Source organism: Thrips palmi, unplaced genomic scaffold (genome assembly GCF_012932325.1).
Source record: "Thrips palmi isolate BJ-2018 unplaced genomic scaffold, TpBJ-2018v1 HiC_scaffold_8, whole genome shotgun sequence".
Classification (NCBI taxonomy): Eukaryota; Metazoa; Arthropoda; class Insecta; order Thysanoptera; family Thripidae; genus Thrips; species Thrips palmi.
The window spans coordinates 11,037,287-11,065,211 of record NW_023144635.1 but is presented as its reverse complement, the minus strand read 5'-3'; the positions used below and the strand labels follow the sequence as shown (position 1 = coordinate 11,065,211).

The 27,925-nt window shown below is 60.6% G+C and overlaps 2 protein-coding genes across 6 annotated transcripts; both read right to left on the bottom strand.

Annotated features, from left to right (window-relative positions):
- Positions 1-19,389, bottom strand: LOC117653104 (calcium-binding mitochondrial carrier protein SCaMC-3). Of its 5 annotated transcripts, XM_034398483.1 has the most exons (10): positions 19,195-19,389; positions 17,857-18,002; positions 17,395-17,521; positions 17,221-17,308; positions 16,401-16,512; positions 3,427-3,585; positions 3,079-3,336; positions 2,831-2,998; positions 2,584-2,731; positions 1-2,489 (listed from the first exon to the last, which is right to left on the bottom strand). In XM_034398483.1, exons 1-10 carry the CDS (start codon positions 19,274-19,276, stop codon positions 2,287-2,289), a joined length of 1,491 nt encoding a protein of 496 aa, XP_034254374.1. In that variant the 5' UTR covers positions 19,277-19,389; the 3' UTR covers positions 1-2,286. The 5 variants fall into 5 exon arrangements, with proteins under 5 accessions (XP_034254374.1, XP_034254379.1, XP_034254375.1 ...); XM_034398488.1 differs by lacking the exons at positions 16,401-16,512; positions 17,221-17,308; positions 17,395-17,521; positions 17,857-18,002; positions 19,195-19,389 and adding an exon at positions 15,503-15,668; XM_034398484.1 differs by lacking the exons at positions 16,401-16,512; positions 17,221-17,308; positions 17,395-17,521; positions 17,857-18,002; positions 19,195-19,389 and adding an exon at positions 9,187-9,664.
- A 1,393-nt stretch (positions 19,390-20,782) lies between these two features.
- On the bottom strand, positions 20,783-26,624 carry LOC117653625 (chromatin modification-related protein eaf-1-like). Its single transcript, XM_034399425.1, has 7 exons — positions 26,333-26,624; positions 25,996-26,109; positions 25,128-25,315; positions 24,821-24,943; positions 24,514-24,699; positions 23,855-24,431; positions 20,783-23,780 (listed from the first exon to the last, which is right to left on the bottom strand). Exons 2-7 carry the CDS (start codon positions 26,053-26,055, stop codon positions 21,117-21,119), a joined length of 3,798 nt encoding a protein of 1,265 aa, XP_034255316.1. The 5' UTR covers positions 26,056-26,109; positions 26,333-26,624; the 3' UTR covers positions 20,783-21,116.
- Positions 26,625-27,925: the final 1,301 nt, after the last annotated feature.

Genomic DNA, 27,925 nt, shown 5'->3' with positions numbered 1-27,925 from the left:
TAACCATACAATAAATTTAATGTGTAGCCATAACAACAAGGACCCTATTTAATGCACCATTCCAACAAATTGTTGTGTCCTAATTTTAATCTGTGCTGTTACATAAGCAGTAGACAAGAAAAATACTTATACTTATGGAATAACACGTTTGGTGTAGCTGGTAGAGGATTGGAATTTATCTCTGGCTAAACAAGGGAAAGACATTTCCATTTTGGAAGCACATTTCCAAACCCTAGATAGAATATCATGAAAATAGATTAAATTGACCTACATGTCATTAAAGATTGGAAGACAATGATACATGAGAGAGAGAGAACACTCACATACTAGATCAGTTTAATGCTCAAGCTAGTTCATTTGCACCTCTTTGTTGTAAGGTGGTATGTTCAATGAATCCTGCTTCTGTACCAAAAGTGAAATTTTTAAGCAAAGGCTGGCTAGCACATAGTTCCAGAGATTGAATTTTTTTCACATGGACGGTATTTATACATCATGCATTCACAACTGCAAGCCTTTGATACTTGCCTCATATCCGTTAATTATGTTCATGAAATATTATTATAATTCTTTGAAAATAATCTACAGGGCTTTTGATGGGAATGTATAACATAGAATAGTGATTCAGCCATAAAAATCAGTCTTTGCAGCTGGAATATGTATTGAAAAAAAAGCTACTATTTAGAAATACATAAGATGAAAGAAGCAAAAAAGTGTAAGGAAATGGGAACAAAAAAACAGGTTTAACTTTCTAAAAGGTGAAAAATCTGTAATTTACAAGTAACACTTCAAAACAAGAGTTTACATACAATGGTATGGCTATCTATATACACAGTTCAAAATATAAATCCTGAAAAGTTAAACATCCATTTTCTACTGAAGGAAAAATTTCAGACAAGAGATTACAAAATGCTTAAAAAGAGATCTGAGCATTTATTTGTCTGCTTAACCCTAAAGAAGGAAAATTGTGAGTGAATACTATAAGAGAAACACCAGCATAGAGCTGAAAAAGAAATTATGTGGGAAAAATATTTAGTTTTTCCTGTTTATCATTTAAGTTAAGAGTATTTGGTGGCGCTTTTTGCACATGGGCCAAACCAAAAGGAACACAGTATTCGCCTGCAAATACTGAATTAACTAATAAAGCTAACCATCTGGTAGGAAGCAATATTGTTACACTTCTGCTTTCAATCTTGGGGAAATACAAACACCAAGAAGGGGAAAAGTCTATTCATTAACTTGAACCAAGCTAAAATTAAGACACTTGCGCAACCCAAGCTATTTCCAGATAAAAATATGGTAGTTGTAAGAGGTTTGAATATGCCTCTAGTAACAATAACAATTGGGACAAATCAACAAATATCATTTCAGTGAAACATTTCCTTGACATCCCAGTTCATATGGAATTCACACTTTCCCTTAAAATTACTGGCAAGTTAAGCAAAATCACAGCTAAATAATGACACAACAATATTCAAACACCAGCATTCCTATCTAATGGTGACTTCGAATCTTCCATTTGCTTCAGTACAGTATTCTGGTCTATGAAACTATCAGTCAAATTTAAAAATTTGCAGATGTGAATGGAGTTTAACCATATAATTTAATAACAGAGATACAGAGTTTTTTGAAGTACTTTATTCTGGTAAGCAAAGATAGTGAAAGTTTTCAAGATTGATGACTAAGACAAGAGAAGCAATGGAAAATAAGAGACACAGAAGAGAAACCATACACACTTTGTCCTAATACCACTGGGAAATCTTAAAAGTAATGAAATCACAGCTGCTTATACATATCTAAATTAGTCAAGTCCACTGCTGAGAGAGTATTCTCTACAGAAACTTCTATCACAATTTTCTCCTAAATTTCTGTTTACTGATGTGGGGAAACAACACAAACACTGCTCCAATTAAACTGTAGAACAATTGGAACACATAGTCAAATTAATAAAAAGAAGGAAAGCAGAGTAAAAAGTGCTAACCAATGTTGACATTGCAAGTTTTTCAAGAGTAAAAAGGAATACTCAAGAGCTTGAAAAAACAAACAAAGAAATATGAAAGCCGGGGATTGGGACTGGGGATCTCAGCAGTGCTTGATGACTTACACCCTGACCATTTCACATCACAAAAATAAATATAAATTAAGTTAAAGTGGGTGGCTGCCCACACTGAGTGCTGGTAGGTATGTGAGCTGGCCTGCCAGTAACTCACACAACATACAGCTATCTGCCCTACCCTTCACATGGAGTTCTTTCAATTAATCATTTTCTAAGATTAATAAAAAACACCATCACGTCATGTTCACACCCAACGTTTCCCTGCATCTTTCATATGTAGCATAACTAATTGCAACAGCCGGGGCAACCTTCATGAAGTTTGGAGTGAGGCCACGGTATAGTCCTGAGACACCCTCATTTCTGAAGATTTCTCTGATGAGTGATGTCATGGTGCTGGGGTGTGCAGCAATGGTTCCACCCGGCTGGGCAGTGATTACTGAAAAAGAGTGAACAGAAACACCTGTTACTAAAGGTCTATAAACAACAATTCATTCTCGGAGGACACAAGCATGCATTAAAAAGTTAACAACCTTGTGCTTGTAAACGTGTGCGAACTAATGCTAGTGGATAGCTGCAAACTTGACCAGTAGTACTTGAAATTGTTCCACAAGCCAGAAGGAGAAAAACAGAGGGTGACTCGTTGGATGAATGTTTTCGGAGATAAGAATTTTTCAGTGTCTGTAGTAACAAAACAAAAAGTACATAAACATAGAGTAAAGGAAAAAATAAATTATTTAAAACAGATAAAGTAAAAAAAATTTCCAACACGACACTCACTTCATACACAGCCAGATCAATACCAGCATAAGGAATAATACCCAGCAAATTCGGAACATAGCCTCTGTAGAAGCTTTTAGGGCCTTCGTGTAAATATATTTTCCTAGCTGCATCTACTATGCTCTTGTACTGTCCTGTTTTGCGCAATGCAAGCCTAGTTTTCATCACCTAGAGTGGAAAAAAATGGAGTTAAAATGGGCATTTACTCTTTTAAAAGATGAGTGAACTTGTCAGACCATAAAACTTACCTCTAGAGGATATATGATAGTTTGACTAACACCACCAGCAAGAGAACCAGCACAAAAACGCTCATAAATTGTGAGCTCTCTTGCCTGAGTTCCACGAATAACACATTTAGCTTGCTCGTATGCCATGAATTTAATAGCAGATTCTGGAGCGATTTTGAGTACATTAATGCCATTTCCCCTCCAAAGACTCCAGAATCCACCTTCATGCAACATGCTTTGAAGACATGTTTTAATACTGGTTGACTTGGTTCCATGGACCTGTGAAACAGAATTCGATTTTCAATTTCCCGTTTTATGTCAAAATGCAGCGCGAAGTGACTGGTGCGCTGCGTCTCCTTGGTCTCTCACCTGCAGGTACACTTTGAGTCTGTCGAGCGGCGCCGTGCAAGTTCGGGACACCGCGCCAGCAACGCCTCCAGCCACCAGGTGGCGCCACCACATACCCGTCACCATTTCGTTCTGGGTGAAGTCATCGGGGACGTTCATGTCTTCCCCGATGTCCAGGTACTGCAACACAAGAAAACAAGACGGGCCAAATTTAGTAACAAGAACTACAGTGCTGTTTTGAAAAAGGTACTTCCCCCAGCCATGAGGGTACGCCCAATACCGGCCCTCTCGTGGTCCCGGACTGGACTTCCCCCGCATGGGGCGTACCGTATAGGTGCGAGAGGGACAGAACGACGAAAACGACTCTCATCAGTCTGATGCCCGGGTTGCGAATCACAAGTTCGAACCCTTCCCCTTCCCCTTCCCCCTGCTCCGCCCATCGACTGCATTTCTGCAAACCAGGCGGAAGGTCGCAACCAAATCAGCTGTGGCGCCGTCCCCCGTTGCCGCCCTCTTCCCCCTCCCCCCGCCGGGCTGCCCGGCCGCCGCGCTGCAGCACCACATGCAGTGCCGTGCCGTGTCCCGGTCGATAGCCCAGCTGTTCTCCCGCGCCGCGGCCAGCCGCGACCTTCCCTCCTACTCCCTGCCGCACCGCACCGCATCGCCGGGCGGGACGGCGACGGCCCGACGGCCGACGCGGATAACCTCCAACGACGCCGAGCAGAAATACGCCCAGCCGCCCTGCCTTGGCCGTGTCGCTGCCGTCCCTCTCACACCTCACGGAGAGCGACAGAGGCGGCAACGACCGTTCTGAACCACTCCGCAACGCCCAGCCGCCCAGCCCGGAGGGAGGACAGCGACGGCAGCTCGAGTCAATCCGTTCGCCTTGCCCCGCCGCACCGCGACGACCGCGACGCGGATCCAGCTCCCAGCAGGGAAGTCTCTTTCCTGCACTTGCGGGTGCGGAAGGGACAGGCCCCTCCAGGACACCGACGGTGCCGTCAACGCCGCACTGGTCCTCACCTTCTCGTGCCGCCACAAGGGGTCGGCGTCGCCGTCCTGGGCGGGGCGCGTGCTCTGCGACGCCATGCCGGCCTGCCACTGCGCTACCGCACGCTACTGCACCACTGTAGGGAGTCGATGCACCTGCAGCCCGCACCGCACCGCACCGCGGCGGCGTCGTCCGCGGACCGTCCGTGCTGCCACCCCGCGCACCGCGACCACACTGCCCTGCCCTCCTGGCCAGGCACCCCCGGCCTGCCTGCTGCAGCGGCGGCGGCAACGCAACCCCGGCGGGCATGCCCAGACCTGCACCGCTGCAGCCGCGACGTCGCGACGCGAAAAGAGAGAGGGGGGAGGGGAGGGGGCGGCAGCCGACGCGCCGTACAGTAAAGTTAGTACAGGAAGGGGGAGGGGGGAGGGGCACGCGGCACGAGGGGCGCCGTCGTCGCGACCCGTGCGTTCACTAAACCCGGTGCACTCTACACCGCCAGAAAAGAGGGACCGCGTCGCGCGATCTTTGAATGGCCGAGAGATGCGCCGCCAAGGGGAATGAATGAAAGCTGAGGATGATTGCATCATAGAGGCGGGGAGGGAAGGCCACCCCCGCCGCCCCTTTCCATTTGCAAGGTGTAAAGGGGCGGCCGGGCGAGCGAGCGCATGCGCGGCAGCCGCGTCGGCCACGTGGGGAGGCTGCCACCACACTGCCACAGCGGCACAGCACAGCTGACCGAGGGCCGAGGGTAACCGAGGGGGCGTGGGTGGTGTTGGGGCGCAAGCGGCGGCTGCCCTAAGGTCAGAGAGGCGAGGGCAACATGAACTCGGCGAGCAAAGAGCGAACCGCCGCGCCAAACCCTGCCACCGGAATCCACCTGCAGCCAGACCGACAAGACTGTGCACTCGTCCGGCGAACGACGGAGCATTCATCGTAAGGGCGGGAGCTGGCGCTCTCCCTCTCGAGGTCCACCGCGGCACTCCACGGCAACATAACCTCTCTGTTCGCACCTCGGAGGGAAAGAGACTGCAGTCCGATCCACATCGGGCAGGGGTCGCGAGGGCCACCCATGTCGCCATAACAAATTCCCACACGTCCAAGGAGGGGCACAACTGAGCCGGCACCACCAGGCACAGCGACCGGGGCACCTTGAAGGTGCCGTTACCACCGCCAACCGGCTCCCGAAAAGTCGTCTGCTAGGTGGCAACAGCAGGCAACAGCCCGTTGTGTGCCCCGATAAATGGACGGCTGACGTCCTTCATGTAATCAAATTTACAAGTGCCGAGCTGCTTGGCATCAGGTGTTCAACTCAAAAGAGCAAGTCAGCCGCAGGTGCAGCAGAGCAGTGCAACAAGCAGCTGCAGGGAACAGCCACAGCCCATCCCACCTAACCTCACTTCCTCATGTGTCGGGCCGCCGCCGGGGCGGGCCCCGGGGCCTCTGCGATTGGGGCTCCGCGGGGCGGCCAACATCCCACTCAAAGAAGGGCCAAGAAGTCGCGGACAGCCGCCGGCCGCCGGAACCGTCACTTTCCTCCAAACGGACACGGCCTCCTTCTGCTGGAACCCCACCAGTCCACCCAGAGTTGTGGTCTTGTCACCAACACCGTACCTGGTAGATCTTGATGACATGATGCAAGTAATAATCCATATCGAGTATATCCATTGTCACACACACCCGCGAACGCGGTGCGGCACTACTTGAGACGTCGTAAATCGCAGACGAACCGTTCGTCGCGTTGCCGCGCGCGCTGCCGCCGACAAGTCTCCCCCCTGCCCAACGCAGCGCAGCCGACAGACGGGAGCAGACTGAGTTGAGTCACACGCCAAGCCAGCCAGCCAAACCGCCAAGCCCAGCCAGCCGTCAGCAGCCGCCAGGTCCGCAGCAAGTCGGGCAGGGAGAGGGCGGGCTGGGGCCGCTGGGGCCGCTGGGGCCGCTGGGGCTAGCCGCAGCTGGTGCGATCTGGCAGCTGGCCACCTCCACCACCTCCACGTTCTCGCCGGCGGAATCCCGAGGATGCCGATGACGATGACGGCGGCACTCTCCAGCCTTCACCTTGCCATCGCGTGGACACGCTTGTCTCCACCTCGCCACCGGCTGGAGAACATCAGCCGCTCCTTCTCCAACGGTGGACACACAGACATTTCGTTCGCAAAGCAAACTGCTCTGTGCTACCAATGAAAAATGCCAGTGTCGTGGCAAATGGCAGAGGCTGAGGCATAGAAAGTGAAACCCACACAAAAGTGGTACGGCCTTGCGCGCGCCGCTCCGCGCCGCTCTTGGCGGTGCTTGGCGCTTCGCTTCGCGCACGCCGCGCACCACTTTCACCAGGATTACGGTGCACGGCGCGCGGCCGGCAGGTCGTCAGGTGGACGAACGCCGCGGGGGTGGGGGCACTTGGGGCGCTCGGCTGCACTTGGGGCACTCCGCGCTGCCCACCGCCACTAGCCGCCCCGAACGGAACGGAACGGAACGCAGTGAGGGGCGGAAGCCAAGAATGACCGCCGCAAATCGACCGCCGCGCAGCCCTTCATTGTGGCCGGCGGCGTCCACACGTTGGCACCACGACGCGCCGCGACGCCGAGGCAGCGGGCGGTCGCGGCCGCGGCCCGGGCTGCTGGCGGGATGGGATGGGATGGTCGACGGCCAAGTCAGTCGCGGATAGATACGGCGCCACGCGACGTTGCCAGCGCCAGCCCGCCAGCCCCGCGGCCAGCCGAAGCCGGCACGGCCGGCACGCTAAACCTCAGAAGCCCCGCCCGGCCGCCGTCCACCACAAAGCGCGGCGTGCTGTACAGGTGGGCACGTGCACCGAGGCAACCCCGCGCGCCGACCAGCGCCGCCCAGCTCCGCCAGGGCGTCAAGGTTCGGGGACAACCGCACCAAAGCCGCTTCGGATCCGAAAGCCCCCGCCGCCAGTCCCACGCCCACCCACGGTGCATTGAGCCTATCGCGTCCTTTCCAACGAGCGCACGGCATGCGTCACTGGAGCGGTGCCCGGACTTCCCCGCGCCCGGGCTGTCCCGGCCCAGGGTCCCGACGCCGTGACCCCGTTCGACGACCCCCTCTTTCCTTCCGGGGCCGCCTGCCGCCTCCAGCAGCCCACTCCGCCGTCACCGCGCCAGGTTGCGCAAGACCCACACGCCTTGCGCCGACTCGCGCCTCGCGAGGCCCCACGGCACCGGGCCGCTCAGCTGACCAGGAGAAAGGACGGCATGGCTCGACGCGGGGCGGGGCGGGGTGCGGCCACGTGTTGGCCACGTGGCCACGACGCGTTGTCCAACAAGCGAAGTGGGTCGCGGCGGCTGGCCGGGCTGGCCGCGGCCAGACAGGATCAACGCCAAGGCCAAGGGCCCCGCCTCTGGCCCCGCCTTGCGCCTTGCGACCAGGGTCCAGGACCGACAGACCGGACGCGCTCGCGGACTGCAGTCTGCACAACTGGTGCAGCACGTGGCGGGGCGGGGCGGGGCGGGGCGGGGCGGGGCGGGGCGGGGCCGCGGGGATCGCGAAGGCTGATCCGCGTTGGGTAACAGGCGAGGTACGCCTTTGGCGCGCTTTGGCGCCAGCCGCCGCGGCGCAGTGTTCCAACAGCCCATTGCGGGCGATTGCCCAGGACCGCCAGGACCCAGGGGGTTGCTTGGAAGCGGAATTGTAGGAAGCTCCGCACCTGATCCCGGCGCTATCCTTATCGGCGCGTGATTTGCGGGACGGTGACGTCACAGCATCGGACACCGTCGTCCTCGTCGTCACCGCCGCCGTCGGGGTGGCCGTGGCGGTGGCGCCGCCGCGACCGAGCAATGCCAAGGGCTGACCTCCCTCCTCCCTCCCCCACCCGCTCCCTCTCGCGGCCACGTCGCGACGCCGCGGCGTTACTTGCCCACGGCGCGCCAAAACACGTTACTACCGCCGCTTATGGCTTGGCTTGGCGCGGCCGCCGTCGGCCCCCACGACGGGGGCCAGAGGTTATCGCCGTTGTGTCACCGCGCTGCGGGGCTCGCTGTGCACCGAGCAAAGACCTCCTGTAGCCATGGTAACGGGCGACGGCGGGCCGAATCGGAACCAGGGCGACCAGGGCGGTCGCGGCCTGGATCAAACAACAAGTGTGGCGCGACCCCATCTCTGATGCCATCATGGATGCCATCTTGGCCTCGCTCGGCGCGTGGGACCGATTCCGTGTCGCCCTGTCCGAATGAAGCGGCAAGCGCACCCGGCCGGCCGATAGCAGCGGCACTGCCAAGCACCCGAAGTTCAATCTCAGCCCGGCGGAACCAACAGGCCAAGTCTCAAAGTTCTCGCCACAATTTTCCGCGAACGTCTAGTCACGGGGACCTCTTCAACCCAATCGCCTCGCGGCCGCGGTCCGCCGCCGGTGCAGGGAAGTCCGAAGTCGAAGCCCCCCCCCCCCCCCATTCCTCCCTTTCCCCCGCGGGGCAGGCCGCACCGCACCTCACGGCCACCGAGCGGCGCTACCCCGGGCACCACAACGCGGAGTATCCACCGCGCGGGGTACCACTCGTCCGAGACGAGTTCTCCGCGGCAGGGCAGCTTGAGGCAGGGCACCTGGCAGAAGCCTGCTTCGGCTAGCGGGCCCTGGCGGGCGGCGGGCGCGTGGCAGGCCGGGGGCCCCGGCCGGGGCAGCCGCGGGCGGGGAAGCTCCCCGGAGATAAGGCGGCGCGTCATCATCGCGGCGACCGCAGCAACCGCGGCCGGGCCGGCCGGGCGGCGCGCGACCGTTGCACTACACTGTCACACAATCCTCGCACGCTTCGCGCTTCGCACTCCTTTACCTTGGCCAGCGCCAGGCGCAGGCGGAACACCAGGGACCGGCACACGATGCAGCCGGCCTCGTGGGCGTGGCGGGCGTGGCGCACGGCGCTGGGCGCCAGCAGGGCGCCGTGGACGGGCACCGCAGGCCCCACCGTCAGGTGCCTGATGGCGGGCCTCGCCAGCTCCAGGGCAGGCCGCATGGCGGGGCGCCCGTGCTGCTGCATCATCTTGACGAGGGTCTTGTAGTCCGGGGGGCACTCGGCACACTGTCACTCGACTGTCACTCGACTCACTAAACTGTCACTGGCCGTTCACTAGAAGTCACTAGACTGTCACTGCGTTACGCCGACACACTGTCACCGGATCGTCTCCAGCACTCAGCCAGATCGCTGCCTTCCAGAGATTCCTGCTGCTCCTCGCGTACTCAGTGCCCGCCCTGCAGCGGGCCGCACATTCGTGTCTTGCTCTGCTCGTCGGCGGCCGCCTTGGCGTCGTCCAGGACGCGGCCGCGGGGCGCGGCGGTGGCGCAGGCGGCGCAGGCCATGACAGCGACGGACGGACTGCGGTGGACGCGACAGCCGAAGGCTGAGAGGGGCGGCAGCCAACGACACCGAACGAGAACGAGACGCGGAGCGCGGAGCCGAACGCGACACGACTCGACCAACAAGCGGCCCGCCAGCAAATGCAACAGATTACCCCGGGGGCGCTTGTCTTATAACGTGCGTCGGGGAGCGGGGGAGGGGAGGGGGAGGGGCGTGCGAGGGGAGGGGAGGGGCAGAGCGACGCGGAAACGGCCGCTGATACCGCGCGCTGCGCCCAGAGAGAGATAGCACCACTTGAAAGGCGGCAGGTTAGGTTAGGGCGCACAGAAAAAGCGTCTCGGCCCAGTTAAGACCGAAAAAAAAGCGGCGCCGTTCAAGTACTTCTTCCACCGAGGCCATTACTAATGTAAGATAAATCGCAGCCCGCTGACGCACAAAATTAAAATTAAAAAAATTGAAGTAATCAAGTTGAGATGCGCGGGCCCGGGTGTGAATTGGAGCACCGGCGTCACTGGTCACAGGACCGCCGATGTAACAGACAGGCGCAATAAGCTAGAAAGCACTAGGTGGAACTAGTTAGCCGGTCGGCAAGGCGAGCACGTCATGGGGCTCGCCCCAAGCCGTTCGGGGTAACGGACGACGACGACCAAGTGGTCCAATCGGCCAGGAGAGTCCCTCGGCCACTCCAACGCCTCCCGCGGTGCAATATCTGCACTGTCGCTAAAGCGCTTCGAAAAATTTCGCAACGCATTTCGCGAACCATCAGTGAGCGGGTGCGTCACGCGGGTCACGCCCTGAAATGAAGAGTCGCCAAGCCGAGGGTACGCCGACTTTTCGAGAGACACTCATCTCGCCTCTCGCCCCTTGGTGCTCCTTCCGCTACTATCGGTGCGGGCACTACTGACGCATGAGGTAACGCAATCAAAACACTCCCGACATTCGGCGACATTCGGGCGCGCACCAGCCAGTGTGTGCAGTGCAGCAAAAACAAAAACAAACGAACAACAGTGCGGCGTACTCGGCCAAACAGTCTATGCTGTAGTGCACGTGGTGACATCCGCCCTGCGCTGCCCTGGGTGGGGTGCCCTCGGGTGCCCTGCACTGCAGACTGATTCCGAGAGTCGATTAGGTCGCTCCGTCTCCCTCGCACTCATAGGTCTCCAAAGCGACTCTCGTGCCATTGCGTGAGCGGGGCGGCCGGGCGCAACACCGCGCTCCCACAACCAGTACGCCGTCCTGGAGCGGACAGTGCTGCGACCCGCGACCCGCGCGGCACGGCCATGGCCATGGAGCGAGCGGGGGCACTTATCGCATCGTCAAGCCGCGCGCCACGGACTCGACCCCCGCGAGTCCAAGACCCCCGAGTCCATGCGACCGAGCGACCCCCGCGGACAACGGCCGGCGACGCCCACGGGCAGGGAGGCCAGAGCAAACTAGCCCAACCAGCCCGCCGCCGGCAGGTACAAAGCGTGTGATACACTGAGGCACATCACGCAGCGCGAGGCACGTGACATGTGACAGCCTCGCCGCCGAGGGGCCCCGCGGGGGCGGCGAGGGAGGCACGCAAGTGCACCGGTCCACTATCTCGGCGTGCATGTCGTCGCCGCGTGCTCGGCGTGCTGCACCGCTCCGTCCAATCTAGCGCGGACCCTGGCCGGCACGGCCCGCACCCTGCCGGTGGAGTGCCTGCTCTGCTGCGCAGCTTGAGGGACTCGGTGACGTCAGCGCGCGCAACAAAGTCCGCGCGGTCCGCGTCGGCGCCGAGGCTTCCTTGCGGCAGGGGTGCGGCCTGGCCTTCCGGCCGCGGCGCCGACGGCGTGGCGACGTGCGGGACTCCGGGCGCGCGGGGCGGGGGAGGGGCGGGGAGGCGGTCCCGGAGGACGCCGCCGGAGCCGTGGGAGCCCAGCGGCCTGCCTACCCTCGCGGTGGCGGGCGCCAATGGCCGCGCTCTGCACCGAGCTGCACCGCTATCGCGGCCATGCCTCCGGCGGGACCCCGCGGTGCCCCGCGGCCGAGCGCGGCCGGCCACCCGTCTGGGCAGCGTCTGCCGCCAAGGCCCCGCCGCGCCGCCGCGCCGCCGCGCCGCCGCGCCCCACCGGGCTGCACCACGCCACGCGCCGCCAGGCCTAGCCTGCCCGCCACTCGGAGCCATTCAAACGGAAAGGGCGTCGCGGGCAGATAAGCTCGGCGCGACGGCGCTGCACTGCACCGCGTGGCCGCGACATGGCGACCGAGTGACTGACTGTCTCACTTTCTGCGCCTCATGCACCACCGCGTCGCGCCCCGCGGCCCGGCCCGGGTCGCCAGGTGTCCCTACACTGGGGGCAGTGGCCGCCGTGGCCGCCGCGGGTCCCGCCCTCGGCCTCATCAAGCGAGCCTTGCCCGCCGTCCGCGTGTCCGCTCATTGCGGCCACAGGAGGCCGGGGCGCGCGCCGCCCAGAGGCGTTATCGTCCGTGGAACCCGCCCGCGGTCCGGCCGCCTCCATCGACGCCCTGGCGGCGGACGGCGGGCGGACGGACACCACCGCCAGGCCGGCCGGCCAGTGAAATTGCACCCATCATGTTCGTTTTGAGCCGCAATCATATTATTCCGCTGCCGATCCCCGGCGGCCTGCCCGCGGCCGAGCCAGATTGCAGGGCGAACTTTGCCCCTGCTCCCCCCCCCCCCCCTTTTCCGTCGCATCGCAAGGCTGGGCAAGGCATGCGCCCGCGGGGTCGACCAACCCAACCCGACCCGACCGTTCGCCGCCTTGGCACTGACTGCCTAACCAGAGAGGCCTCACACCTACACCGTCCACACCGCCGGGAACGACGGCCAGCGGCCACCTCATCTACAGTAGTGCGAGTTGCACACCTGTGGCTGTCCCGCCCCGCGCCACTGGTGGGCTTCGCTTGCTCTCCTCGCTCTGCTGATCCGACCAGCGGGCACACTGGTTCCGAGAGTGGTTTTCGCGGGTTTTCGGTTGCTCTGTCTCTCTCGCGCCTACACGGAACGCTGAGAACGAGGGAGGCAGAGCGACGAAAACGGGATCAGTCTGCGCACTTCCAAAGCGATCAAGAAGCCCCGCCACGCCGAGAGCGACGGCAGGACGGCCAGGACATTGTCAGAGCCGGTGCGAGCCGGCACAGGGCTGCCCGGTCCGAACAACAGCCGCGGCAGCAACGAGGAGGAAAAAGAAAAGAAAGACTGGACAGACGGAGGCACGCGGCGATAAGACGTCGAGGCCCGACCACGTGGTGCGCCGTGTGCCGCGCCAATCCAGCAGTGGATCCGTCGCTCTCTCTCTCTCTCTCGCACTCGTGGGGTCTCCCGTAGGGGTGCGAGAGAGGCAGCGGCGCGCGACGCCGTTAGAAACCAGGCCGCCAGGCCTGCAGCGCCCACAATGCACTGCGGCGACGCCGGTGGGTGACGCTCCCGTTGCACCACGCCGCGTCGGAGTCCAGCATTCGGACTTCCCTTTCACGCCAAACGCACGCGTCCCGCGGCCCGCGGACCGCGTGGGCTGCGCGCGCCGCCAACCTTTCCACAACCCCGGAGGGCCACACCGAAACTTACCCCTCCCCTTTCCCCGCGCAGCTGCAGCTCCGACACGGCCACAAACACGCCAGCTTTTCCACGCCCTTCCCCCGGGGGTCTCCGCAAACGCCGAAACGCCGCAAACGCGGATGCCGACGAGTGGCCCGGCAAATTGAGCCCCAGCCCCGGCATCGCCATCGCAGCGGAGCCAAGCGCAGCCTGACGCAGCGGTATTAGTTGTTGGCCGCAGGCACACACCGCCCTCAAACACGAGGGAGACGCAGGGCCAGACGCAGTGGGGCCGGGTCCGGCGGGGCCGCCCGCCAACCCCGGCGTAGCCTAGCGAAGCCCATCGCAGGCTGATTCCGAGAGTCGTTTTCATCGCTCTACTACCTCGCACTCATAAGGGGGCCCCCTATAGGTGCGATAGAGACAGAGAACCGAAACGACTCTCGGAATCAGTCTGCTGCCCCGCCTTCCTCACCCTGGCCGAGTGTCCCCGGTGGTCCCCGGTCCGGTCCCGGCCAGACCCATCTGATAGCGAGCAATCCAAACGGATATCGTTTGTTCTGTCTCCCTCTATCTCTCTCGCACCGCTACGGAACGCTACGGAGCGGCCCGGGAGTGCGACAGAGACAGCCGGACGAAACGATCCGTCGGCCGGGCTGGCTTGGTTATCGACGGCCACCCGGTCAGGTGCTGGGCCACTGTGATTGCCGTGAGCACCGCGAGTGCCGTGGCGGCCACTGTATCACTGCATGCGGCGGGGCGGGGGGGGGGGGGGGGGGGGGGGCAGAGGTGCGATCGGCACGCTGCCCCAAATCGGCCCGCGAGGCGCAGAGCGACGTCGCTTGCCGAAGGCCTTGCCGGCCTTGCAAGGCGTTGGCTGGAGTAGCTCACAGAACCGCATGTAGAGTGTGTAGAGCCCTTCGCGCCACACCCCGTTCTCCCCGGTCATTCCCCGACGCCGCAGCGCGCCGTGTTGTTTCTGTTCCGCGGCAGGCGCGGCGTTGAAAGGCGTGGGCGGTAGGGGGCAGTAATTACAAAAGTCCAGACGAGACAATAATGACACGTTTCAAAACAATAGGCGACCTAACCAACATTTCAACAAGGAGACTTCGGCCGGCTTTCGATAAGCCCCCCTGTTGACACAGTGGCCGTGTTGCACAAGACAATAACGCGAAACGGATGAAAACACACGAGAGGGTCTCTAAGCCCCCCCCCCTTTTCCCACCAATCTGCCTCCCCCTCCGAACGCACGTGGTGTGGATTCGACCCGCGAGGCGCAAAAGTGAAGCCTCTGGCGGCCACTGTCGGAACTGCGTCGAGGGTTTTAAGCAACAAAAAGTTACAGGATGTTTAGTAGGAAGAGTCAAATAGCATAAAGGCCTCGTGAAGCACGACCTGGACCTGATGGTGAACACAGTGACAAAAGTAGTAATGGGAGGGATATGGAGCAGGCTTGTGATCCAGAAGGGTTGCCTGTTTCCAATGTGATTTGTGACATTGACAATTCTGTCGTGTGTGAACTCGGTTGTCCTGAGGCGGCTGATGTGAGCACCAGCGCATCTGATAGTGCTTCTTCATCTATTGGGGCGGCCATAGCAGCCGCAGCGGCCGCAGAGGCCACGGCCCGCGACGTCAACCCCGCGACCTCAGCGACCGCCACCCCCGCGTGGCAAAGTCCTTCCCTGCCGGAGCTACCCACGCCGCCCACGCGCCGAGTGCTGACGGTGCCGCCAAGCGGGCCCGTCTCGTTTCTACTTCGGCCAAAGACTATTTGTATATTTCGCGACTAAAAAAGTGGACGGCAGATAACGCGGAGACGGCGTCGCGGTACGATAAGCGGACCAGAGCGCCACAGCCACAGCGGCAGTGGCTTTCCCTCCGCCGGGCAGGGCCGGGCCGGGGCGCCGCGGCTCCACTGCGAGTCCACTCCGCGGTGTGATAATACTTGACGCACATCGCATCGCGCACCCGCGCTTGGAGTTCGACTCATCCCGGCTATCTTGACGCCGATCCGTCGATCCGCGTCCGCCGCGTGCGCTTGGAGTGCGTATCGATGACCCCCTGGCTGGCGCCCTGCGCCCCGCGCAGTTCTATAAATTGCCGCGCCGAATCCGCGACGCAGGACGCAGCGCCGCAAGGCCTGGCGGCATGACGCTGCAAGGGTCGTGCAGGAAGCCGGCGGCCACGACCACGACCGCCACCGCCGCCAAGGGGCTTCCTCGGCCCGCTCAGCAAGTGCACCAGCGTCGCGTCGAACCTCGCACTCACCTCCACCTGGATGTACCACAGCGCGAACATGGCGGCCGCGGAGCCGCGGACCAGCGACACGGCCTCGGCGACCACGGTTGTCGCGCCAAAAACACAGACGCCTCCTCGGTTCGCCTCGCTCGCTTCTCGCGTCTCGTCGCGTCTCGGCAGCCGTCCGCGTCTCGTGAGCCCGAGCCGTACCGCGACACTGGCGTGTACCGCGACACCGCGGGGCCTGGCTTGGCTTGGCTTGGCCGCGCTAAGCTATCGCCATCCCAATGTCAGGCCGCATAATCGGCGGGATGGACGCGGAGCGCGGAGCGCGGACGGATATGCGGCAGCGGACGGCGTCGTCATCGCCTCGTAATCCGTGGCTCGCCGTCCGCCGCGGCGCCGCGGCCGAGCCGTCAGTGACCGGCCGGGCCTGTCGCCGGGACGTCCTCGTCGACGTCCTCGTGCTCGTCCTGCCCGCCATGTGGCCCGCTAATTGGATCCGGCGCGGCTCGGGGCTCGGATCGGGGCTTCCGCGGACTCTTGACACTGTGGTGCCGGCCGGGCCTAGGCCGGGCCGGCCAGGGCGGGGAAGGGCAGGGGTGCGTCCGAACCGACAAATTAACAGCGTCCCAGCATCCGCGACTCTCCCTGCGTTCGTTCGGACGCGTCCCACACATCCACGCTACACTGCATCCGTGATGTGAGTGCGAGCCGCGCCGAGTCGCGGGGTAGCGCAGAGGTGCCCCGCGATACCCCGCGCGACAGAGACCCTAGCGAGCAAACGCAGCAGACGCCACGCGCCAAAGAAAATGTTGTCGCAGGCGGCAGTGCCGGATGGTGGTATCGATCGTTTGCTGGCCCCAAAATCTTACTTCTGACGTGCGATCCCGAAGGTGCACGACCAATCAGGGAAAGTCATACTCACAGTGGAGTGGCGCCAGTATTTGATGAGGTCATGGATGTTGGTGCTCGGAGCATACATTAAGTAATCACGCCACTCATCGAAGCTGATGTTGAGACTGCCATCTCTGTCCATCCTGAAAAATTGTTTCAACAAAATTATTACGACAAAAGGACAAAAAAAAGCAAACAGGCACATGCCAAAATGAATGGTGCCGTAGAATTCAGTTACGGTCTTCAGACAGGAAATATCTGCTGAATAAAAATTGTGTTTAAAAAATAAATTTATATTGTGAAAAAAAAAAAAAACTGAAAGGGATAGGTCCTATGTTTGGTAATCAAAAATATAAGAGGGTAGACTAGAAAATGAACTATAATCTTAGTAACGTTAGTACACATTCTAGGGGTATTTTAAATCAAAAACCACATGGAAAGGGGATCTACAGGTCACAGAATACTAACATACCTACACCCACCACCAAATGACAGGCCGGGACTCTCAAAGAACTAGTGGTGATACAGAAAAGACAAGAAAAAAAGAAGAAAACATGAGGGAAGAAAGTTAACTGAAAAGTTAAATGATTAAAGTTTGATTGGATTCCATAGAAATGTGATAAGTCACTTGCACTAATCCAAAAACTGTTTCTTAAATACACTGATCATTCAAGGATTACTGTATTTTGAACCCAGTACATCACAACCTATGATTAATATGAATAAATTTAAAAATAATGTCAAAATTCAAAAATTAAACTAAACAAAAGTCTATTTGAATCAAGATAAGCCAAACACATGACTAAGCAAGATGAGAAAAAATAACTTCAGATAACCAAAATTACACTTACCGCTGCAGGAGTTTAAGAGCCTCCCTGTGATCAATATCAACTCCGAGGTCCTTGAAAGCTCGAACAAGTTCATCTTGATCAATGCGTCCTGTGGTTGTTAAAGATAACATTAAGAAGACTTGCAACTAAAAATTAATTAAGAGAAGAAATATTTAATGAGCAACAACAACCCACCATCTTTATTTTTGTCAATGTGACTAAACGACAACCGCAAATGCTTCTCATGTTCTCGGACATACTCAATAAATTCGGATAAGCAGACGTCACCGCTTTTGTTGGCATCGGAGTGTTCAATGAATTTCTGCAAAAAAATAAAGACTCATTAATGAAATGATAAAATCCAACAAACTAATAAAAATGGCAAACAGAAAAATTTGTGACTAGGTTAAGAAAAGAATAATCTTTAGAAAGGACCAGGAAGGACTTAGTTAACAATCAATGGCAAAAGGGGTCTATTATGTAAAATCATTAAGGGGTGTTGAAAACACGTTAATCCCGTACAGCAAACACGTCATGTAAATGCCAATTACGTCGAATCTGGTGAGTGAACTATTTCCCCTCCAACTCCCAACTGTCATGCTAGCTTGCTAGGTCGTAAACGGCGACCTTAACCTCAATAACACAAGGCCCACTTACCTTGGCATAGGTGTGGTGCACGCCCGAGTCTTTGAGCGCGTTGGACAGCTCCTGGATGTCAATCCTGCCGTTGCCATCTCTATCTAATTGCTTGAACAGTTCTTCAAGACGTACTTCATCCGCATGGGACAGACCAACTCCATGTCCTGGATCGTGAGGAGGACCTTCAGTTCCACCCATTGTCAGTATGAAAATAGAATTTCCAACGGTTGACAGCTAAAGTTTCCTAAGTCGAAACCACTACGAGACACTACGAAAGTAGCACCAAGTCATGTAAAAAAGCTAAATTTTAAGGCAGGGCAGCACGGCACGTCAACATGACGACAGCGCGCTGCAGCTACTGCCACTGCCGAGCTAGGCAACCCGCAAGGCAGAGGCGGGGATGGGACTGGGGCGCCAGGCAGCCAACCCACCGACAGAAAAGGTACCGGTACCGCCGCGACGCTCCGCCGGAAGTCCGCTTGGCGCGCGCGGCATTCGACCAAGAGTACCTCTCCGATTCGAAACAGGCGCAACCCTTGACGGCGGGCGGGCGGTCCCTCGTACGAGCGGCCGCTCGGGTGCGTGTCGCGGTGGCAGCCCTGGCGACGGCGGGCGGGTGCGGCTGCACGACAGGTTCCGCGAGACGGGTACCGCGAGGACCGCGAGGCGAGGCACCCGGGCCAAAGGTCCCGCCAGCGACGCGACGGGCTCGTCGAGTCCGGGGGACGCCAAGACCGGCGTCAAGGACTCGGGCACCCGAGTAGGGAAAGTCTGGGAGAGCCTCGAGGAGGCCCGGGGGAAGGGTCTCGAAGGGATGGCTGTGGCTAGGCAAGGCCTATCGATCCGGGCCCTGGGCGGCAACGGCAGGCAAAGGGGTGGCGGAGGGCCGCACGCGGAAATCCAGTGCGAGCGAGTACGAGCCGCGCGGATCAGCTGGAGCCAAACGGCCCCACCGCTGGAGCCAAACGGCTGGAGCTGCCTGCAGTGGGTGGAGCGAGGGGCGGCCGTGGCCAGGCTTCGGCCAGGCCTTGGAAGGACGGGGCGGGCAGCGCGGACAACCCCCTCCCCTCGGCGAGGAGCGCGCGGACCGCCGGGCTTCGAATGGAATGAATGGACTTCGGGACAACGCCCCCGCCGGACGGAGACGGACGATTAGATAAGGGGAAAACAGTTAATTCTGCAACAAGCGGTCCACGATCTCTGCTCACGTGGATGGAGGCGGGGGCTTCCAGAGAACGGCGCTGGAGGGCTGGAGGGTGCGATCGCGAGGTATAACTGGTCCTTTCGGCAGCTGCATTCAGTTTCCAAAGCAAAATCAAGGTGGATCAGCTCCTTGGGAACACGCCGCACACTCACCTCTCCCTGACAGACACAGGTCGCAGGTGCACCTGGAGAACACCTCGACGCGCACCGTGCTCGTGGACTTGGGGATCTCCATCTCCGACCCCGTCGAGCTGGTCGCGGCGCTGGTGGTACCGTGCCTCGCTGTTTGCAGCGAGGCTGCAGGCTGCAGGTGGACTCGAGGAGTGGGGCGCCAGGCCAGCCAGGCCAGGCCAGGCCGCGGGGGAGTCCTTGAGACCGGCGCGGGCGGCGCGTCTTCGGGCCGCTCGGCTGTTTGCCTCTGTTCGCCGTTCGACTGCGACCTGCGGAGGCAGCCTGATTTATTCGCTGCAACGAGAGCGAGAGGAAAGGCGGTGCGGTGCGGCCACTTCACTGTTGACATTCGCCGGCCGGGCAGTGAGTCCAACCGCCCGGCGCGTTACGCAAACACACCGCAAAGTCCGCTTCCGTCGCAGGAAGAAAAAGTGCGAGGCGCGTCGAAGGGATCATAAAAACCGTTGTTTTGTGATGACCGCCCCCCCCCCTTTTCCTCGCCGTAAACTCCGCGCTTAAATATAGGACGTCCTAAGGCCAGACATAGAGCAGGAGCAGATGCGATCTGGGAAGTCACTAGCGGTGATGGGACCCAGAACGTTCTCTACTCACGGGGATCAATCTCGCGGGAAGCTGAATTTCGACTTCTTTCCTTACCCCATATTTCTTAACTGAGGTTGTGACTCGCCACGAATTTATTGGCATTCGTGCCTTACAGGAACATGGATTCATTGAAAATTTTGGCTTCATCTCGTGAAATAAAAGCTATGCAGTTGGAGGTTATGGACGCTTGTGTACTGCTTTGCCTACCCAGCAGGCGCTATCGCCGGGTGTCTCTTCTTTAGGCAATTTCATGACGCAATTACTTGAAAATTATCTATGCGTGCTTCGATGCGCACAACTGCCTTCTAGGCATCTTAGCAACATAACGTTCAGCATAAACGCCATGCCTTACAAAGGGAGCATTTGAATGTTCCCGCTCATATGATCCCCAGTGAACTTCATTTGTCTCGATGTGCTCCTGCTCTATTCCTGAACTGCGCGGAGCGGGCGGGGCGGAGCTTCCCCTTGTTGCCGAAGACCCGCGGCATCCGTTTCTGCGAGTGGAGTGGACTCACCTTCTGACTTAGCGCCCACTTTTTCTTCAAATGAATATTGGGACAGTTTGAAAAAGCATCACTGCCAATATCGACCTTCGCCACACAGCAGCGGAATAACACTGGGCGCCAAGCGGAGTCGTGCCCCTCCCCTCCCCCTCCCCCTCCCTCAGGCCCTCATCGAGGCTCCGAGATTAGATTGCTCTTGCTCTTATTGCATTTGTGCGGTGAAGTGGTTTCTGTGTTGTTATTATTTGTTGGGACTATTACAGCGCGGGTCCATTGAGACTTAATGATATCGCGGGACGACGGTCAAATTTCAATTTTGCGTAGGAAGAGTGTTGTCGAGTGTTTTTCCTACGAGTTCTGGGCGGTTCCAAACGTTGCGGCGGAGAAAAACCTTTAATAAAGTAAATTTCATTCAGGAAAAAGTGAAAAGACATTATTGGAGCACATGAAATAATTTTTGCAGAAACTGTACAAAGAGGTAAAATTTATTTACAAATAAATTATTTGTACACATTGGCATGGCTGTCAAACCGGCCATGTATGTGGCGTCTTTCCCAGGCACCGGTCGGGGCAGGTCTCGAAGTCCCGAAGTCTCGGCTCGGCTCGGTCGCCGATTCCGCCGACGCGGTGCTCCGCGGCCACCCGCGACACCATTTCGAAAGCGCTGCGTGGGCGCGACGCGTCCGTTTCGGTTCGGGGTACACGTCAAGTCGGCGGCGAACAAAACAAGAGTATTTTCATGAGCTGTCCATTACTCTACGTCCACGTCAGAGTAAATCAGTCAGTCTTTTCCGAGGGCTAGCTCCCGAAAAGGGTGGTCTTCGCGGCCCGTCTTGGGGAGGGCTGCGGCGACCGCCGTCTCCTCCAGGAGCGGCTCTGGGTGCGGGGACCCGCGACCTGAGGCTCGGGGGTCGGCAGCGGCTCAGGGGTGGGCAGCGCTGTCGTCAGCAGCCTGGACAAGACGGGCCCCCTGTCGGCTCGCGGGGGTGGCGTGGTGGCGGGCACGGGGCGCGCGCGCGGCGTCGACGGCTTCGAGGGCACCGCGGTGGGGGTGGTCGCCTGTGGCGGCGCCTCCTCGTCGTGGGTCGAGTTCTGGAAGGGGTAGGCCGCCACCACGGGCTTGTACTTCTTGCGCAGCTTGCTCTCCGGCCTCGCTGGCCAGTACGGGTTGTGTGTGTGACCGGCCTCGAACCCTGACTCCTGGCCGTGGCCGTGGTCGCGGTGCGGCCGGGGGGTGGGCGCGGACAGGTACGGGTCGCGCGGCCACAGGGGCGACGTGGCGGTGCGGCGCGTTGTCGTCCGCTCCGTGGTGCCCGAGGAGGAAGTGGTGTCCCTCTTGGTGACGACGTGCTGATCGGCCTGCTGCCTGGCCTCCGCCATCATCTGCTCGAACTCGGACAAGGTGGGCACCGCGGTGCCGGGCACGACGTACGGCGAGGGCGGCAGCGTGCCGTCCGGGAAGGGCGTCAGGTACGTGGCGGGCCTCTTGCCCAGCCTCTTCTTGTGCTTCTTCAGGCCCACCTTCCACTTGTCGAACTCCTCCTGCCGCTGCCGCTCCAGCTCGCCGTTGGGGAGGTCGTCCACCACGCGGAACGCGGTGAGGGCCGGGTTGGGCGGGCCGTCCGCGGGGGTGGCGGCCGTCAGCACGACGTGGCTGGCGCGGTGGCGGTCCTGCGACTCCGCGGCCCGGCTGGACTGAGGTTCACTGCTGGCGGTCGGGCTTGCTGAGAGGGCCGGCACGGCGTCGTCAGATGCGGTTGGCAGCACGTAGGGCACGGCGTCGTCGGCAGGGCGACCCTGGTCCGCCACCAGCTGTGCTGCGATCTGCTGCGCCACGATGGCCTCCTGCGCGACGCGCTGCTGGTCCGCGATGGCCTGCTGGATGGCGGCGCGCTGCGCGGCCCGCTGCCGCGCGGCCTGCTCCTCCTGCTGGACGCGCTGCTGCTCCGCCTCGAGGAGGGCGGCGCGCTGCCGCGCCACGGCCGCGTCCTGTTCCGCGCGTCGCCGCGCCTCGACGGCTTCCTGCGCCGCCTTCTGCTGCGCGGCCAGGAGCTCGGCGGCGCGCTGCTGGGCGGCCACTTCCTGCCGCACGGCCTGCTCCTGGGCCTCGGCGGCCTGCTGCTCGGCGAGCTGCTGCGCCGCGCGGTACTCCGCTGCGCGCTGCTTCGCCTCGGCCTCCTCGCGTTCGGCTCGTTCCTGCGCCGCTAGAAGGTCTGCGGCTCGCTGCTGGGACTCGCGCGCCTCCTGGGCCGCCCTCTGCTGCGCCGCCAGCTCCTCGCGCGCCGCGCGCTCCTCCGCCGCCAGCAGCTCCATGGCCCGGGCGCGTGCCGCCACTGCTTGCTGGGCGGCGCGCTGCTCGGCCAACGCCGCCTCGTGAGCCGCCCACGCGCGGAACGCGTTCTCCGCCCTCAAGGCGGCCTCGGGGGACTCGGCGGCCCCGGGCACCCACGGCTGCGGGGAGTTGTCCGGCTGTGGGAAGTTGTCCGATTGGCGGTAGTGGCCTGGCTGGGGGTAGCTGTCCGGTTGAGGGTAGTGGCCTGGCTGAGGGTAGTGGTCCGGTTGAGGGTAGATGTCCGGCTGAGGGTAGCTGCCCGGCTGGGGGTAGCTGCCCGGCTGGGCGTTGTTGTTTGGCTGGGGGTAGTTGTCCGGCTGGTGGTAGTCCGGGGACGGCCTGAACAGCGGACCGTTGGGGGACTCAGCCCCCGACACCCACGGCTGAGGGTAGTTGCCCGGCTGGCGGTAGTCCGGGGACGGCCTGAACAGTGGACCGTCGGGGAGCTCGGCCGCGGCTCTGGCTCCTTGCTGTGCTATGGGAAGCGCTGCACCCGCGGCGGTTTGAGAAGCGGGGGATGGGGCGGCGACGCCCTGGGCGGGAGCCAGTTGCTCGGACGAGGACGCAGTGCCGCTGGAACCGGACACCACGGCTGGCGGGGATGCGGCGCTGACGCGCCCCGCGGGCTGCAAGGGCGCGGTGTTGACGTTGAGTGCAGGTTGGAAGGACAAGGCGTTGTCACGGACCACGGGCCGGAAGGGCTGAGGGTTGAGGTGGATCTCTGGCTTGAAGGACAGGACGTTGTTGCGGATCACAGGCTGCACAGTTGGACCGTTGACGCGGATCTTTGGCTGCAACGACACGACCGTGTTGTGCACCACGGGCGGCAAGGGCTGGGGATTGACGTGGACCACTGGCTGCACAAGCTGGGCGTTGGTAGAGCCCGCGGTCTGCACAGGGTTGGCGTTGACGTGGACTTGAGGCTGCACAGGCTGGATGTTGGTAGAGCCCGCAGTCTGCACAGGGTTGGCGTTGCCGTGGACTTGAGGCTGCACAGACTGGATGTTGGAAGAGCCCGCGGTCTGCACAGGGTTGGCGTCGAAGTGGACTTGAGACTGCTCAACCAAGGTGCTGTCTGTTGGCAAGGCCTGAGGTGGCTGGCCTCCAGCAGACACAGACGAAGGTGGCATCTGTTGAAAGAAGACAATTTAGTGAACACGAACAAAAATGCGCGAACAGCCTCGAGACGGTGCCTTGTGCTTACCTCGTTGTTGACGCTGCCCTTGCTCTCGAAGGAGGCCAGGGTGGTGGTCGGCATGGGCGGTGCCAGGGCCTCGACGTTCTCGTCCGGACGCGATGCGGGCGTGGTGATGACGCTCTCGTCGATCACGCTCTTCTCCAGCTGCTCCACGGTCTGGACGTCCACAGGCTTGGAGGGTGGCGTGAGGGCGCCGTCCGCGCCCTTGTCTGACGCGTTGTCGGCAGGCGCAGCCCCGGAGTCAACGGCGGGGTCCTTGGCGGCGGCGGTGCCCTCGGTCACGACTGAGTCCTTGTCCTTAGAGTCCACGGGGACGATGGAGTCCTTCGCAGCGTCTGTGTTCTTGGCAACGACGGCGTCCTTGTCCTTGGAGTCCGCGTTAACCACGGCGTCCTTGTCCAAAGTGTCCTTCTGAGAGTCCTCCTTGTCTGTCGCGTCCTTCTGCGAGGACCCCGCGTCCTCTGTGGCGTTGCCCTTGCCGGGCTTGTCGTCCTCGGGCGTGGCGGCCCGGGCGGCCGCGGGCATGGCGAGCGGGTCGCCGCCCGCTTTCAGGTTGATCCGGATCGGCGGTATGTTTTGCCTCCTAGAGGCAGAAATGATATGTTAGCTGCAAGTTTAATCACAAATCCAGGAAAGAACAGCGATCCCGGGTCCCGGACACCGACCTGCGCTCCCGCTCGTCCTTGTAGGCCTTCCTGATGGCCTCCAGCCGCTCTTTTCTCCTCCTCCTCCTCTCGGCGGGGTCGGCTATGACGGTGGTCTCCTTGAGGGCCTCCTTCTTCTTGAGCTCGCGGTACAGCTTGCTGGCCACGGACAGGCTGCGCCCGTCGCGGTCCGCCATGTCGATGCCCCTGCAAGCCGTCAACGCCAACGTCAGCACCTCCAGCACTCCGCGCGTCAGCGCGGCGAAGTGGGTCAACGGCGGCAAGGGGGAGTGAGCGCTTTCCAGTGAACGCGACGTCGCGAACTTACAAGTCTCCGTTGGTCACCAGCTGCATGAACTCGGGGTCGATGTCGTCGGTCAGGGCGTTGGGCTGGCCCAGAGGCTGGCCCAGAGGCTCGCCGAGGGGCTGGCCCTCTCTCAGGGCGTCGTCACTGCGGACACGGAGAGGAAGGCGCGTTAGGAAATGGGCGGAGAGCAGCGGGGGAAGTTCCTTCGGAGCGCCTGCGGGATAGGCAGTAGGCAGCGCGACGACAGCGGTGTCCCGCGGGCCTGCCTACCCGGCACGGCGCTCTGCCGCGCCACTGCAGTGCAACGGCATGGTGGGGCGGCACTTACCCGAGGCAAACCGCGGCGACGGCGACGAGCAGGAGCAGGGCGGTGTTGGCCATCCTGTGGCGTCGCGCCTCGGGCTGCGGCTGCGGCTTGGCGTGCGGCAGGGGCGGCGGGGGCGGCCGCCGAGGGCAGGCCGGTGATGCACGGCGGTGCGGGGGATGGCCGTCGTGCGACGCGGGAGCAACCACCACCTGAACGAGAAGACGCTCAATTACAACTGGACTGCCCGACTGCCGCGGTGGGCGCCCTGCTCGCCCTGCCAGTCCGACTGGCGGGCCGCGGCGTGACGGCGCGTTCGCGTAGCAGTGTAGGGGTGCTTGCGACACCGCGGGCCGCGCGGCACGGCACGGCTCGCACAGGTCGCACGCGGAAACGCGGAGCTGAATTCTCTCCCAAAGGCACACCAGTGTGACCAGGATTGGTCCGTTACGTCGAAAAAATATATATCCGCTCGAACAATGTAGTTGCCTAATAATCACATCCCAATTTCAACCTCAATTTTGGCAACCCGCGAAATTATTGAAAATGAAAACCGGAAACAGAGTTTGGGAGAACTAAAAGCAATCAGAGACAATTTGCCCGGATCCGTGTCCCCGTGCCCCTCCACGGTGTGACCTGGTATCTGCGTGCGCAACTGAAAACAGTCCCGCAGCCCCAAAACCGTCGACAAGAACGCCTCCTCAGCGTAATCCACGCGGCGGCTTGGCCCGGCCCGGCCCGCCCAGTTCGGCACTCGAGTCAAGTGCCAAGTCGAGCAGATTTGCATGGCATCGGCAATTGAGCGCGCCGTCGCTACCCCACGCCGCGGCGGTCCGTCTCGCGAGGGGTCTCGCCGGCCGCGCGCCGAAGAGGCTGTAGTGGCTGTACTCACGTAGACTTTGTAGTGGCGCCCGGCGGCGAACAGGGCCTGCTGGAACACGAGGGATGACATGATGGCGGCAGGGTGCTTGTCGGGTTTCGGTCTGGAGGCGCCTGGGGCCTGCTCCTGTGGAAGAAAGAAAAGGGAAGGCCTTAGAAATTTTTTGGGCACGAATACACTTGACAGTGACTAAAAATCTCTAAAAACAGAAATTTTTCATTTTTTTTTCAAACTTTAGTTCTCTTTGAGCGAACGCGACGTCCCCACACAGCTCCCCCAACGCCTACTCCACTAGAAAGTCAAGGTGCGCCTGGGGAAGCAGCGAGTGGTCGAGGCGGCCTGCACTTACACGAGCAGGCTCCGCAGTCCTCGCAGCAGGCCGCGGGGAAGATGGCGGCGCTGGGACTCAGGTCGTAGCGGCCTTCCCTCCGACGCGGCACGACCCTCCACCACTTCCTGGCGGCCGAGAGGAACCTCGCGGCCCTGGTGCGCGGCGTGGAGCACTCGGGGCACCGGAACACGTCGAGCTGCGGCGACGGCGCGGTCTCGGGGGACATGCGGGTCGCGGCGCTGGTCATGGACATGGAGGGCGAGGGGCGGATGAGAGGAAGCGGCGCTGCCGCGGGCGAGAGACGCTATGGCGCTCCCAGGCCGACGCGGACCTATAAAAGTGGATTCGGCTCCGCCGTGCTCCGTCGTGCTCCGCCATGCTGGGCGACGCGGCGACGTGTCACGTGGCTGCAGGCAAGCCGCACTCGGAAAAATGAGTAAGCCGACCAATGGCGGCGGGGTGGAGACACGCATGTCTGTCGTGAGCCCCCGCCCCCCGCCGCCTGCAAGAGGAGACTCGCTCCGTCGCTCTGTCTCTCTCGCACCTGTACGGAACGCCTCGTGAGTGCGAGAGAGGCAGGGCGACGAATACGACTCTCGGAGTCAGTCCGCAGGCCGCACTTGCCGCCCCCCGCCACCCCGCGCCTGACTCACGCACGCACTCGCGAGAATCGGCGGCGGCTGCGAGAGCGACAAGGACGGGCTTCTAGGGGTGCGGACGGCGCCGCCCGCGCCACTAGAAGACTCGGACGCCTCCCCCCTCCCCCCTTCCCGCTGTCGGCGCTCTCGGCCGGCGAATTGTCACGTACCGAGCCGTGCGCCATGCGTCGGCATAGCCCCGCCTCCAGACCTACACGCACGCGACGCGGCACGCCGCTCGCACCGCGTGACTGCACGCGTGACGCGCGGGCCTCGGTGCGGTGCGCCGCTTGTCTCTCTCGCACTCACGGGGTGTCCCGTAGGGGTGCGAGAGGGACAGAGCGACTGCCCGGGATCGGGACGTGTGCAGTGCTGCAAGTGGTGCGCTCGCGGCGTCCTCCTCGCTCCCGCTCGGCCGCCGCGGCGGTGCGACGGAGACGGAGACACCTGTTGATCGCGTGCAGCGGCGCGGCGTGCAGAGTCACGCGGTCCGCGTCGAGGTAAATAGCGGCGCCCCGCCCTGCTTGACTAGGGTCAGTGCGTTGTGGTGGTCGCGGGCCGTCGGGCAGGTCGGACGGCCGCCGGGGCGGTCTCGGGAAGATGGCGGCGGGGACGTGTTGACTTTCCTTCCGAAACTGATTCCGCTGGCAGCGCAGCGACCGAGGCAGCGACGCACTCGCGCAAACGCTGACCTGGGTCGAGTGTCGCGTTGCCGAGCCGAAAACGGCGACGCACTTTCCGCGCATACCTCTCCCCGCGCTCCAACAGCCGGAACTACTAAAGGAAGCCAGACGGAGCGCTTTGACCAAAGCTAGTTTGGGAGCCACACGGCCACGGAAAGTTGCTCTAAAATTACTCCAAAAACTTTAACTTTGTTTAAAGTTGTTCTCGACGCCATTAAAAGCACACCTCCAATGTTGTGTTTTGAACACTTCAAGGTGCCCACGACACTGTCCACTCCGTGCCCGCTCCA

What these genes read in the sequence shown, in the direction of transcription:
- LOC117653625 (XM_034399425.1), bottom strand. Translation starts at nt 26,055, where the DNA reads ATGTCATCCCTCGTGTTCCAGCAGGCCCTGTTCGCCGCCGGGCGCCAC. An exon ending in GTCGCCGCGGTTTGCCTCGG is followed by an intron (nt 24,944 to 25,127) that starts GTAAGTGCCGCC and finishes CCGTGTCCGCAG; the next exon opens with TGACGACGCCCTGAGAGAGG. An exon ending in AGGGCAGCGTCAACAACGAG is followed by an intron (nt 23,781 to 23,854) that starts GTAAGCACAAGG and finishes TTCTTTCAACAG; the next exon opens with ATGCCACCTTCGTCTGTGTC.
- LOC117653104 (XM_034398483.1), bottom strand. Translation starts at nt 19,276, where the DNA reads ATGGAGATCCCCAAGTCCACGAGCACGGTGCGCGTCGAGGTGTTCTCC. An exon ending in CCTGTGTCTGTCAGGGAGAG is followed by an intron (nt 18,003 to 19,194) that starts GTGAGTGTGCGG and finishes CTCACGATCCAG; the next exon opens with GACATGGAGTTGGTCTGTCC. An exon ending in TGCACCACACCTATGCCAAG is followed by an intron (nt 17,522 to 17,856) that starts GTAAGTGGGCCT and finishes ATTTTTTTGCAG; the next exon opens with AAATTCATTGAACACTCCGA.